At 47.9% G+C, this 13462-nt stretch overlaps 1 protein-coding gene across 1 annotated transcript in view; it reads left to right on the forward strand.

The window, feature by feature from the left end:
• Nucleotides 1-13462, forward strand: part of MAMSTR (MEF2 activating motif and SAP domain containing transcriptional regulator) — a 39002-nt gene that overhangs the window by 21612 nt on the left and 3928 nt on the right. The window contains exons 8-10 of the mRNA XM_063301237.1: nucleotides 6539-6810; nucleotides 8131-8278; nucleotides 10079-10474. Coding sequence (XP_063157307.1) covers nucleotides 6539-6810; nucleotides 8131-8278; nucleotides 10079-10474 — 816 coding nt within the window. The remainder of the gene's footprint in view (nucleotides 1-6538; nucleotides 6811-8130; nucleotides 8279-10078; nucleotides 10475-13462) is intronic.

The raw sequence follows: 13462 nt of genomic DNA on the forward strand, positions 1-13462 counted from the left end.
AACCAATAACACCCCATGGAATCCCTGGCTGCCTTTGAGGCTAGGGTTACAATAGAATGGCTAATAAATAAATGGTGAAATAATGCAGAAGGGGAATGCCTGCTTTGTCCACCCTCTTGCTACTGAATGGTGGCAGAAGTGGTCATTCCTAGGGAGTAGATGTGACCACTGGTGGCCCTTCCCTCTTTTGCTGTAATGGTTGCCTAATCCCAAATACTCAGTCTCACAAGCCCGGGCTTAAAGATAACTGATTTATTAAAGGAATAGTATGCAAATACAGAGAAAGCTGAGAATGAGCAAAAGCACGCCAAATACAAGCTTAAAAGCCTTGCTTCCAACCCAGTCCCGCCCCGAGCGCTCGTTAGCAACCACCCCCTCCCAGGTGCTAGCAACCGTTACATCTGCCTGGGAAAGTAACCTTGAACAGAGTTGCAAACCCAAACATACATTCCAAAGTAGCAAAATAAAGAGCACAGCAATAATGGAAAACACCAGCAAACGTTCAAGCATGTAGGACACGGAATAACGGGTTGACATGTGAAACGTTACGATGTTAACAGAACATCGAAATGGTGAACATGACATATCGCCCCCCTAAAACAATTGCTAAGGAGCCGGCTTGTCCAGATAAGCAGAGTGAAAACGATCAACCAGGTCGGGTGAGCGAACATCGTGGGCAGAAACCCACTCAGGATGAGGGAAATGTTTCCAACGGATGAGATACTGCAAAGAGGAACGCTGGCGGCGTGAGTCAAGGATTTCCCTGACTTCAAAGTGTTGTTGGTTATCGATCATAATCGGAGGTGGTGGGACCGGTTGGGGATGCCAGCGGTCCGATGCCAGGTACGGTTTGAGTAGGCTGCAATGAAAAACAGGATGCAAACGTTTAAGATTGTGGGGAAGATCAAGTTTGAAAGTTACAGGGTTAATTTGTGCAATAATAGGAAAAGGACCAACAAATTTAGGACCAAGTTTTTTCGAGGGTTGTGATGATTTGATAAATTTTGTGGAGAGGTAGACCTTGTCCCCCACGGTAAACGTAGGTTGGGGGGCACGTTTAGCATCTGCATGTTTTTTGTAGGTGGTTTGGGCATGAGAAAGGGCTCGTTGAATGTTGTGCCATGAGTCTTGTAAGGTTTCAGCCCAGTCAGTGAGAGAGACTGGCAGTGATTGTGGGTGCGGGAGTTCAGGTATTGGGACAAACTCCCGGCCAAAGACAGTTTTAAAAGGAACTTGTCCAGTGCTTTGATGTACAGCATTGTTGTAGGCAACTTCAGCAAAAGGAAGCAGGTCAACCCAATTGTCTTGTTGATAATTGACGAACGCTCGTAAATATTGTTCCAGTGTTGAATTAACAGCTTCAGTAGATCCATCTGTCTCTGGATGCCACGCAGTGGAGAGGGCTTGTTTAGTGCCAAGCAGTTTTTAAAATGCCCGCCAAAACTGTGACGTAAATTGTGAGCCCCTGTCGCTCACCAAACGGGCGGGGATACCGTGGAGACGGTACACGTGTACGAGGAAGAGGCGTGCCAGCTGTTGCGCGGTGGGGATGGAAGCGCATGGGATAAAATGCGCTTGTTTGGAGAAAAAGTCCTTTACTACCCAAATGACTGTTTTTCGTTGACTGGGTGGGAGGTCGACAATAAAATCCATGGATATGTCCTGCCATGGGTAGGCAGGGGTTGCCACTGGTTGCAGAAAGCCTTGAGGCTTGCCAGGTTTGCGCTTGGTTGTTGCGCACACGGGGCAAGCGGCCACATAAGTTTTAAGGTCCCTTAGAAGAGTTGGCCACCAGAATTGACGCCTGATGAGGTGAAGGGTTTTAAGGTACCCAAAATGTCCAGCCAACTTATCGTCATGGCAGCGCTGGAGGATCGTCTTTTGTAAAGCCTCAGGGACATACAGACGATCGTTTCGCCAGGCAAAGTCCTCAGTAAAAGTTACAGTGTTTAAATTTGCTTGTAACCAAGTGTCAGATTTCAGGTGGTAAAGCAACTGTTGTTTCAAGTCTGATGGAATTGGCAGACACGCCGGACGGGAGGGAGGCGGAGCGGTCTGGCGTTCAGCCTGTTGCGCTCGCGTCTGACTGCGTGTCACAGCTGCGAAACTCAATTGCTTTTCAGTCCATACAGTACCCTGTACCGTGGGCCCAGGGCCAGCATCTTGGGGTCTGCGTGATAAGGCATCTGCTAAAAAGTTTTTCCTGCCTGGTATAAATTTGAGTGTGAAATCAAAGCGAGTGAAAAATTCGGCCCATCGAAGTTGTTTGGGGCTGAGTTTTCGACTGGTGCTTAACGCCTCTAAGTTCTTATGATCAGTCCACACCTCGAAAGGGTGGGAAGCCCCTTCCAGTAAGTGGCGCCATGTTTCCAAGGCTGTTTTGACAGCAAACGCCTCTTTTTCCCAAACATGCCACCTTCTCTCTGTTTCTGTGAACTTGCGAGAGAGGTAAGCACAGGGTTTTAGAATGCCAGATTGGTCTGCTTGCAGCAGAATTGCTCCAATGGAGAAGTCAGAGGCATCCACCTGCACTACAAAAGGCTTAGTTGGGTTAGGATGCTGCAAAATAGGTTCAGTGGTGAAAATCTGTTTGAGCACCTCGAACGCTTGTTGGCAGGCTGGGGTCCATTTAAGGAGCGCGCCTGGGTTCTTGGAACGCCACGTATCCCCTTGAGCTTTAGTTTTTAGTAGTTCAGTAAGGGGAAGGGCGGTTTCAGCGAAATTTGGGGCAAATGCCCTGTAAAAATTGGCGAATCCAAGGAAACTTTGTAATTGCTGCCTGGTACGGGGAGGTTCCCATGCCACAATGGCTTCCACCTTGGCAGGGTCCATTTCAATGCCCTCTGCTGAAATTCTATACCCTAAATAATCAATCTGTGATTGATGGAAGGCACATTTGGACAGTTTCGCATACAACTCTGCTTTCCTCAGTTTAGCAAGCACTTGACGCACCAAGTGAATATGTTCTGTCATGGTTTCAGTATAAATTAACACATCATCCAAATACACTAAAACCCCTTTGAATAGGTGGTCATGCAAGACCTCGTTGATAAGTTGCATAAAAACCCCAGGTGCCCCTGACAGACCAAAAGGCAACACTTTGTATTGGAAAGCCCCAAGAGGACAGTTGAACGCTGTTTTCCACTCATCCCCCGCCCTTATGCGAATGCGAAAGTAAGCTTCCCTTAAATCTAACTTCGAGAAGATTTTGCCCTTGGCCAGATGTGATAACATATCCTTGATGAGGGGCAAAGGATATTTATTTAATATTGATATTGCATTGAGCCCGCGGAAATCAGTACATAGCCTCAAAGACCCATCTTTTTTTGGTCTAAAGAGGACAGGTGCCCCCACCGGGAAATTTGCCGGCTCAATGAAACCCCTAGCTAGATTTTTATCAATGAATTCCCTCAGCGTGGCCAGCTCTTTCGGAGACATGGGATAGATTTTTGGGTGAGGTAATTTCACATTGGGCAGAAATTCAATGGCACAGTCTGTTTTTCGGTGCGGTGGTAAGCGATCTGCTTCCTTCTCTCCAAACACATCTGCCAGATCTTGGTATTGCTTAGGCAGTCCTTCTAGGGGTTGAAGCGTCTGTACAGTAGTGGTAGCCACCCGTCCACCCTCAATGTCCTCCAACAAGTCCTTTTCTGGTGCTTTATAAAACCCATCAGCAAATGTTACAGTTCCATGCAACCAGTTGATAAAAGGATTTTGTTGTATGAACCAAGGCATTCCCAATATAACCAAAGAACCCCCCACTGGAGCTATGACAAAAGGCAATTTCTCCCAATGGGTACCCATTTGCAAAGCTACAAGTCCTGTAGAGTGGGTGACCGCTTTCCCCCCAGCCATAGTTCCATCCAATTGCGTGAAGATCATTGGTCGTGGCAAAGGAAACGTGGGCAGTTCTAGGGCGGCTACAACATCGGGGTGCATTAGTGAACGTGAACAGCCCGAATCTAGCATAGCCCAGACTTCAACAGTTTTGGTTCTAGATCCCAATTTCACTTTGACAGTCAGTGTAGGAAAATTCCCACTCACCGAATCGTGGTCACACCCGGTTTCTTCCACCTGCCCAATGGCGCCCTTCAGAGCAGGTGGTAGCCTTTTCCCGCTGGCTGGTCGAAATGCAATTCCTCTTCCTCTTCTCCAAATAGGAGTTCTGCAGGGTCGACTTCTGCGCAGGCAGCTCTCATCTTACGCGGTAATGCTGGCGATTTTCCCAGCGCTTTCGCCGGCCGCTCCTCCGGTCTGCGCCTCGGGCACGAAGTGGCACAATGCCCTTCTTTCCCGCATCTTAGGCACTGCCCTTTCGCAAATCGTCGTTCCCTTTCCTCTTCCCAACTTTTCGTTTTCGGGCGGCTTGGAAATCCAGGGGCATGAGCCCCCCTACTAACTCTGGTTTGCCTCAGTTCTTTGCTATGGGCGAACATTTGTAGAGCGTTTTCCGCGCTGCCCGCCAACTGAATCCACCCATACAACGTTTTGGGGTCGTCCCGACACAAAGCCCACCGGAGGACCTCTATCTCCAGTCCCTGTTTAAACATTTCCACTAAAGTCGACTGGGACCAATCCTCCACCTTTCCCGCCAGGGCTTTAAATTCCAAAGCGTAGTCTGCGACGGAGAGGGTTCCTTGATAAAGTTTTTTCAAGGCGGTTTTTGCTCTCTCTTGGGCCAAGGGGTCTTCGAAGTGCTGCTTTAGTGCCCACAGGAACTCATCAAAGTCCTCTAACTCCGTGGCTTCTGCTTGGCATAACTGCATATACCAATCCGCTGCCCTCCCCTTCAACTTGTTGGCAATAAAATTAATTTTGCCCTGCTCCGAACGAAAGCATCGCCCCCAATCCTCCATGTAATGTCTAGCATTGGTAATGAAGAAAGAGAGCATGGTAGGGTCGCCATCAAACTTTACCCCAAACGGTGGAAAGGTCCTCATCGGCTCCGCCGGCTGCGATGGCTCCGCAAACATCAACGCGCGTCGAGCCCCCAGTGGTGGCCTCTCCCTCGTTGCTCTCGACTCCCTTCCCCTCGATTGTCGGGAAGCCCGAGTCCTACTTCTTCCCCTGAGTGACAGGGACCTCTCTCTCGGGTAAGCCAGCTGAGAGGGCTCTTCTTCCCAATCTTCCTGTAGGGACCCCGACCCTCTGGGAATATCCTTCAGGAGGGTCACTATCATGTCCATTTTGTCCTCTATTGCCTTCATGCGGGCAGAGGTGACGGGCTCTTCTAGGGGTCTAGTGGTTACCACCACCCTCGGGGATAAGGGGATTTCAGGTTCCCAGGATGGCTGCTGTGATCCCCTCCCCGTTCTTACTTCCACCTCGGGCTGTAGTTCACCCCTTGTGGCACCCTGCACCGCCAACAATAGTTCATCCAATTGGGCATCCCGCTTCTCTCGACGTGCTGCCCTTTGGGCTCGCGGGGTCGGAGCTACCAGGGTCTTTGTCGAGTCCGGCTCCTCTTCGCTCCCCTCACTCTCGCGTAGTTGAGGTTCTGTCATCGCTAGCGCTCCCCGTTATCCAAACTTTGGATGGGGCTAGCGGAAGATGGTTTAAATGATTCTCAGCTTAATGTAATGGTTGCCTAATCCCAAATACTCAGTCTCACAAGCCCGGGCTTAAAGATAACTGATTTATTAAAGGAATAGTATGCAAATACAGAGAAAGCTGAGAATGAGCAAAAGCACGCCAAATACAAACTTAAAAGCCTTGCTTCCAACCCAGTCCCGCCCCGAGCGCTCGTTAGCAACCACCTCCTCCCAGGTGCTAGCAACCGTTACATCTGCCTGGGAAAGTAACCTTGAACAGAGTTGCAAACCCAAACATACATTCCAAAGTAGCAAAATAAAGAGCACAGCAATAATGGAAAACACCAGCAAACCTTCAGGCATGTAGGACACGGAATAACGGGTTGACATGTGAAACGTTACGATGTTAACAGAACATCGAAATGGTGAACATGACATTTGCTGATAGAAGACAAATCCTTCCAAGAAACAGAAATGTGACCCCTCTTCCTATTTCTTGCCCCTCCCCAGAATCCACTACAGGTAATCCTCGCTTAATGACACATTCATTTAGTGATGGTTCAGACCTACGACAGTACTGGAAAAAATGACTTGCAAACAGTCCTCACAATTACAACTGTCACAGCGTCCCCATGGTCATGTGATTGTGTTTTGGTCACTTGGCAACTTCGCATTTGTGACCATCACATTTATTACCATCGCAGCATCCTGTGGTCATGTGATCACCATCTTCAACCTTCCCAGCCGGCTTCTGGCAAGCAAAATCAGTGGGGAACCACATGATTTCCTTAACAATCACGTGGTTCCCTTAACGACCGCCACAAAAAAGATCGTAAAATCGTGTCAGATTCACTTAATGACCACCCTGCTTAGCAACCAAAATTCCAGTCCCAACTGTGGTTGTTAAGCAAGGACTACCCTAGATTCTCCAATTGTTCCTCCCTGCTTTGATCCACAGACAGCACCTTGCAGCTTTTCTTCCCTTCCTTTTCATTTCTGCTCCCTAGGTCCTGCACAAAGTTCCTGAGGCCAGAAAAGCCCCTCGGCCCAAAAAGGCCAAGGAGCCACGCCCCAAAGTGAAGAAGCTCAAATACCACCAGTACATGCCCCCCGATCAGAAGGGGGAGCAGGCTCCTTTGCCCATGGACGCCGCCTACGCTCATCTCCTGCAGCAACAGCAAGTCTTCCTGCAGCTCCAGATCTTGAATCAGCAGCAACAGCCCATGCCCACGTCCCCAGCAACCTTCTGCGTTCAAGCTCTTCACGCAGTCCCTGCCAGGTAACTCTTTGCTTTGCACCGAGAATTCCACAGGTACGGTTTCCAGGCAGGGGCATCCACAGGGAATCAAAAAGGTCAAGAGGGTGGCCACAACCGTGAGGCCCTGTCCCTGTTCTATTTGCGTTGCACATATGCATCACGCAGTCACAGCCTGCAATCATCTTGACTTTTTTGACTACACCTGCCATCTTGTGGATGGTGCCTTGTTTGCAGCAGCTGCACCCTTGACTCATGGCACAACTTGCTGTTGGGTGCTGCTAAAACATTTATATTTCTTTTGCTAACATCCCCAGAGACTCGCCACTTATTCTGTACTTCAAGGACTTGCTCTCTATTTAAGATTAAAGTGGATGTTGCTTTCCAATTTCTTTGACTGCTTGGCCTTGATGAAGATGCCCCAGTAGTGCAAAAAGCAATGTTAAATTAACTTGCCATTTTTATTAAGTACCAGAATTCAGAATTAGTTAGTGACTCAAGAGAAGCATCTACTGGAACCAGTCATGGTGACTCACATAAGTCCCATTAATTTCAAAGGGACTTAGTTGCGATTAGCATAGACTGAATTCTTATCCAAGAATTCTAGAAAAAACTTGCTTAGAATGGCAATATATAAATATAATAAATAAGTACACTGAATGCATTATACATATTCTAATAAAATACTGTTCACATTTGATGTAATACCGTATGTCATTTTGTTAAGGTCTTATCCTCCACTCCGTCTTCTGCAGCTGGCATGCCTGAGCTAGCATTAATGTTAGAAAGTTGCTTTTCTGTCATAAGAAGTGCTGAAGCTTGAGGCTAGCTTAGAGTTGGTTTGGTGTATTGTATCATTTGCCTTTACGGCCTTTTCTCCTGCCCCTCCTTCAGACAGCTCAGGAAAGTATGCATGGCCCTCCTTCTCTGCATTTGATCTTCTCAATAAACCTGTGAATGAGTTTGGTGGAAAGATACTGATTGGTTTAAAAGCAGCCCCTCAGTTTCTTGACCAGTGTTTCTCAACCTTGATGACTGGAAGATGTGTGGACTTCAACTCCCAGAATTCCCCAGCCAGCTATGTCCACACATCTTCCAGTCGCCAAGGCTGAGAAACACTGTTCTTGACTAAGTGGAAATTTAAACCTCTGGCTCCCAGTTTATGCTACCCCACATAATAATTATTAATAATTTATTAGACTTGTATGCCGCCCGACTCTCAGCAACTCTGGGCACGTGTCACATGGACTAATATCATCTTGTCCTTATTGTCTGAGGCAAAACTATCCAGGAGCAATAGCACATTATTTATTTTATCTCTCTGTTTCTCTCTCCTTCACCCAGCAATGCTCCAGAGCAGCTTTTGAATTTCCCTGGGACGCCAGGTCCCACAAGTGGGCCTCCAACGCTCCCTCTTCCTTCTCCAGCCACCCCAATCTCCCCTTTGCCCCCGAAACCAGAACTGTTACCTGCCAACTTAGAAGAGCTCACGGTAGGTTTAGACCGTAGAACGGTAAGGGGGGTTATCAACTCAAATCTCCTTACATGATGTTAGGCAAGTTACTGGCAAAGTATTGGCTAAAAGCCCAGGAGCTATCAATGTGGAAGAACCTCACCCCACCAACAAATGCATATTCCCAGCTAAGGGGAAGGAACTGGTAGAGGTGTAAGTGGGCACATATGTCCCATGGGGAGAGGGGGTTAGAGGGCAATAGGGGACCAAAGAGTAAATTTGGAAATAGAGAGTTCTGCCACCTCACAACCAATACAATTTGCAAATTGTAGTCAATTTGATGTTGTACAGCCAATCTGACTTCCCCTCACGATCAGGACATTTTCCAGCCACGGTTATCATGGCATTGCCTGCCTGACCTCTGAGAAAAAGCAAGTCAGGTTTGAGGACCAGGGGGCTGACTTTAGCCCCTTCAGGACCCACTGGGGAAGGAAAGAGGATCTGTGGCAGGACCAGTGGCTTTGTGTTTCCCCTCTTTTTCTTCTCTGGGAAAAAAAGACATGACCAGGAAGAGAGTGGAAAATGCATCAAAATGGGTATTTCAGCTATGCCTGCCCCATGGAGGAAAACCAAAAACCAAGCTCTCTGTGAAAGATCAGGATCCATGTTTGTGTGTATGTCGGTGTGTATCGGTTTGTGCATGCATGTGCTTGCAGGGGGCCACACCTAGACTGCAGGCAGCAGTGTGAAAGTGCTGGTGGGTCTGTCCTGCAGTAGAAATCTCCAGCATATATTGGGCCATCAATGGCTTGAGACTGTTCCATGGTTACCATGGAGGCCCCAGACTCCTGAGCCACCCCAGACTCAATATCACCAGGTGGCAAATAAAATCCTCAAGCACAATAGCCTTGGGGAGTCTCTTACCAACCCAGCAACAAAATCCAGCAGCTCAGGCAGAGTTGCCACAGGGCAGTAGGGAGGCTGGTACACCAGCAGCAGTCCCAACTGTCCCCTTAAGCCCAACTTCAGCCAGAGTGCCTCCCATCTGGTTATCTGCAGAGCGGATCCCCTGAAAGCCTGTAATGATTCATGGATGACAACAGCCATCACTCCTCCCCTCCCCTGGGCTCTCAGCCCGTAAGTTTCTGAATAGTGGCAGCTTTGTTATATGCCAACCTGGCATTCTATAGCAACAGCTGAAATCCAGGGCCACTGAGGATCTGATAGCCAGGCACTGAGGGTGGGAACCAAGGGTGGGATAGCGGGACCACTCTCAAAGATCGGGCCTGGTGTCCTGAGTGTGGCCTGCCCTCAGATTCCCACCATGCCTCCCTCTGCCTATTGCTGTTGAGATGGTCCTGCCTGCCTACTGTTGCTCTGCTTGCATTGCAGAGGTCCCATAATCACAGAACTGTGGAGCGGGAAAGGGCCACAAGGGTCCTTAGTCCAACCCTCAACCACATGCAGAGAAATCAGCTCAGCTGCCCTCGAGAGGCAACAGGCCCGCCTCTTCTTAGAAACCCCCAGAGATGGGATATGTTCTCTCTCCTCCAAAAAAAAAGACAAATCTGGGATTTTTTTCACAACTCATAGAAATAGGGAGACCATGAAAACATAAATAGGCCATCCGGCACCAATGCTTCATTTGGCTTCCCCCTTCCCTTCTCTAATCCCTTTTCTTCCGATGCCGGTTTTGCTCTGCAGAAAGTTTTTCACTGAAAGTGGGATAAAAATGCATGAAACAAATCATAAATAGCCACTTCTCTGTGCGTATGAGTTTAATAATCTACCACACCTTTCTCCCCTTTAATTACTTCTGGCCGTTATTTCGCTTCTCAGGTCTCCGAACTCCGCCAGCAGCTCCGTAAGCGGGGCCTCCCTGTCTCAGGCACCAAGCCAGCCCTGCTGGAGCGTCTCAAGCCTTACCAGGTGGCCCGGGTGAAGCCCCCACCTGCTCCCCTCCCCAGTGCCCGCTTAGCACCCTCTGAGTTGGAAGAAGAGCCCCAGGCCCTGCAGGAGAAGCAACGCGTTGTGGAGAATCTGGCATTAAAGCTTCATCGAGAGCTGAAGCACCACGACAGCGACCTGCATGAGGAGCTGGAGGTGCACAAGCAGATCAAGAATCGCCGCAAGGGAGCGCTGCAGGCCCCTGGCCAGCAGGAGGCCCCGCCCCCTCCTTACCTCCCCAAGAGAGAGTGCGCCAAGGAAGGAGGGGGCACAGAAGATGGGTTCATGGTGAGCAAGCCAGCTTTCCTTGACTAGTCTGAATGTGATAGGAAAATGGGGGTTGTCTGTAAAAGGGGTAGCAATCTAATGAATTAGAGCAGTGTTTCTCTACCTTGGCAACTTTAAGATGCATGGACTTCAACTCCCAGAATTCCCCAGCCAGCATAGCCAGCATCCTTTCATCTGATTTAATCTGCTCGTTTATTCATGCCAGGGTGCTTCAAAGAGAGGAACCCAGGGGCATCCGCAGGGGGCTCAAAAAAGTCAAGATTAATTTGTTTTTAATTGTTCCCCTTTCTTTTAATTAGGTAAGCTGCCCAGAGTCATCTGGGAGTCGGGCAGCCTTCTAAATCTAATAAAATAAATAATAAGTAAGATGGCAGCCACGGCCATGTACTTGAAGCCTTGACCCTTTTTTATGTGTGCATGGGATGCATGTAAAAAGGGGCTGGGGACAGGGCATCATGCGGTCATGACCACTGTGTTGACTTTTTTTATTCCCCCATGGGTACCCCTGGAAGAATCCACTGGCATTCATCTTCTCTCTGAGCTGAAAAGTGACAGATGGTTTACGCTTTCCTGCTATGAAAGTCCTTTGACTGATTCATCTGTTGTTCTCCCACTCCTGGAAATACATTCTCTTACAACAGTTTTCCCTAGTTTGATGTGTTGGACTTTGGCTCCTAGCCGGCACACCCAGGGAATCAGAGTGTTAATTGAACACTTCTGGAGGGACTATTCATGTTTGCTATTTCATAAGAAACATAAGAAAATTAAATAATATAAGCAGATGTAACACAAAATACTGTACATGCCTAAGTCAGAAGATGAGTGAATTTGGAGGTGCTGCCATTTATATCTACTCAAATAAAACCATTTTCTCACAAGTAAACCTTACTTCCAAGTAGCTCAATTGACTCTGAAGGGGTCCTGAATTGGAGAAGGCTATTTCATTTTTACTTTTTCTCAGCTTGTGATAAATAAATTATCCTTAACTGATTCAAGTTGTGAAAATCTGTGTTCATCTGCTGCTCATGGGTGTCCAGAAGAAGCTACGCGGATGCCTTGTCTGCCTGGACATCATTGTGCAAATGATGCATACCACATGATTCACATCACTTGTGTGATAACATTGTGATGCACGTGTCGTCACTTGCCCCATCCCCTACGGATGCCAAGTAGCTTCCCCCATTGTATCTGATGCCCAGATGGAGCAAATTACACCTTTAGCTATTTCTCTCTTCCAGCCAGAAGGGAACAAACCTAGTCTGCCCCTGTTTATCTTAGGAATCTTCTAGCTGTACAGGAGTAGAACTCAGCAGTCAGTCACCTCACCTTTGCAGCAAAACATTCATGGCCACAGAGAATCACTGCTTGCATAGCTTCTGTCATTTGGCGGGGGGAAATTTAAGGGCTGGTCATCCGCATTATTTATTTATTTATATTTTATTTTATGTATCTAATTTATGTGGCCACCTGTTGTGGGCAATGCCCATTGCAGATGAGATCCTGAAGAAATTATGAATGAGAGAATGACAGTAAAATATAAAGTTTATTAAGCAGAGTGATATTAATGAAAGCAATATATAGGTAGTCCTTGTTTAGCGACTGCCTCATTTAGTGACCATTCACAGTTATGACAGTGATGAAAAAGTTACTTTGCAACCAATCCTTGCATTTATGACCTTCCCCAGTCTGTAAAGCAAAGGAAAGCAGAAGTAAGATCATAAGCACAGTCACAGTTTCACTTAGTGACTGCTTCGCTTAATGACCAAGTTGCTGGTCCCGGTTGTGGTCGCTAACAAGGACTACCTGTACTTACACAGGGGAATTCTTGTCCCATTCAGCCACGATATTGGCGGGAGGGGCCATTCGTCATGACTTGAGTCTACTTAGGGGTCCTTTAGTGCCCATGTTTATAGTCCCAAGTTCCCCCACTCTCATCCAATGACAGGAAACAGTGCCTCCATCTGTTCTGTCCCTGCTTTTGCCCAGAGTCTTGCTCTGGTGGAGCCAAAACCTTGCTGCCCTTGTTCTGTAGCCACCACAGGCAAGAAAGCACCAGGCTCCAGATACGGAGCATGCAAACCTATTGAGCAGGGGGGAGGTCTTGATGCTGGACATAGAAGGAATGTGGTCCCAGAAACCCCTAGTTCAGTGTTAAGATGGCCTCATTCAAGAGTGGTCTCTACCCCTTTAAGGACTTAGGTCCCAAGAGGAGGCAGATCTGCTGTTTGAGAGATCCGAACCCATCGATATAAGAGACGTTCTCTGGGAAATCTCTCTGGGTTGCCATACGTTAAAGTGCATTCTGCTCCTGTATCTGCTAGGGCCAAAACATGTCTATTCTTTGGTAACCAAGGAAGGGTGATAGTGATATATGGTCTGTGGTTATCACAGTGGGACCCAGCCTTGTATGGGCTTCTGACTTCCCCAGTCAGGCTGGTAAACTGCTGTCCTTCCACATTATGAGGAGGCTGCTTGTCTGCCCACTCTTTGGGGACACCAGCCTTAATGAGGTCAACCCACATCTGCCTTCTGCTGACTTTGACAGCCCTGTTGGACCCATGCTTGGCTTGCTTTACCCATCATACCTCTTTTCACTCCTCCTGTACCTGGTTAAGTGTGATTCCAACATCTCAGATCTACTGCCCCGTTGCGGAGCAGAAGGGCTAGAAAAGGAAAAGAAAGCAGCAAGCTTGTGTTCAGAGCTTCACAGTGTAAAGAAGAAATGCATAACTTCCTTGAGGGAAGCAACAAGGAGAGGCTAGCTTGACCAGTGAAAAGTTCATGCACTGGTGAGCCTTTCAGAATAATTTTTTATCACCAACCAACTCGCCAGAGAGACCCCGGGCAGCTGACATAAAATTAGAACAACAAAGGATGATAATTAATAATAGCACAGATAAGGTAGAACATACTTACCGGGCCATCAAATCCACCATGCTCCATCCAGGACAGAGATGGCTAACAGCCCAACCCAAATGCCCAGAGGAA

Source organism: Candoia aspera, chromosome 4 (assembly GCF_035149785.1).
Source record: "Candoia aspera isolate rCanAsp1 chromosome 4, rCanAsp1.hap2, whole genome shotgun sequence".
NCBI lineage: Eukaryota > Metazoa > Chordata > Lepidosauria > Squamata > Boidae > Candoia > Candoia aspera.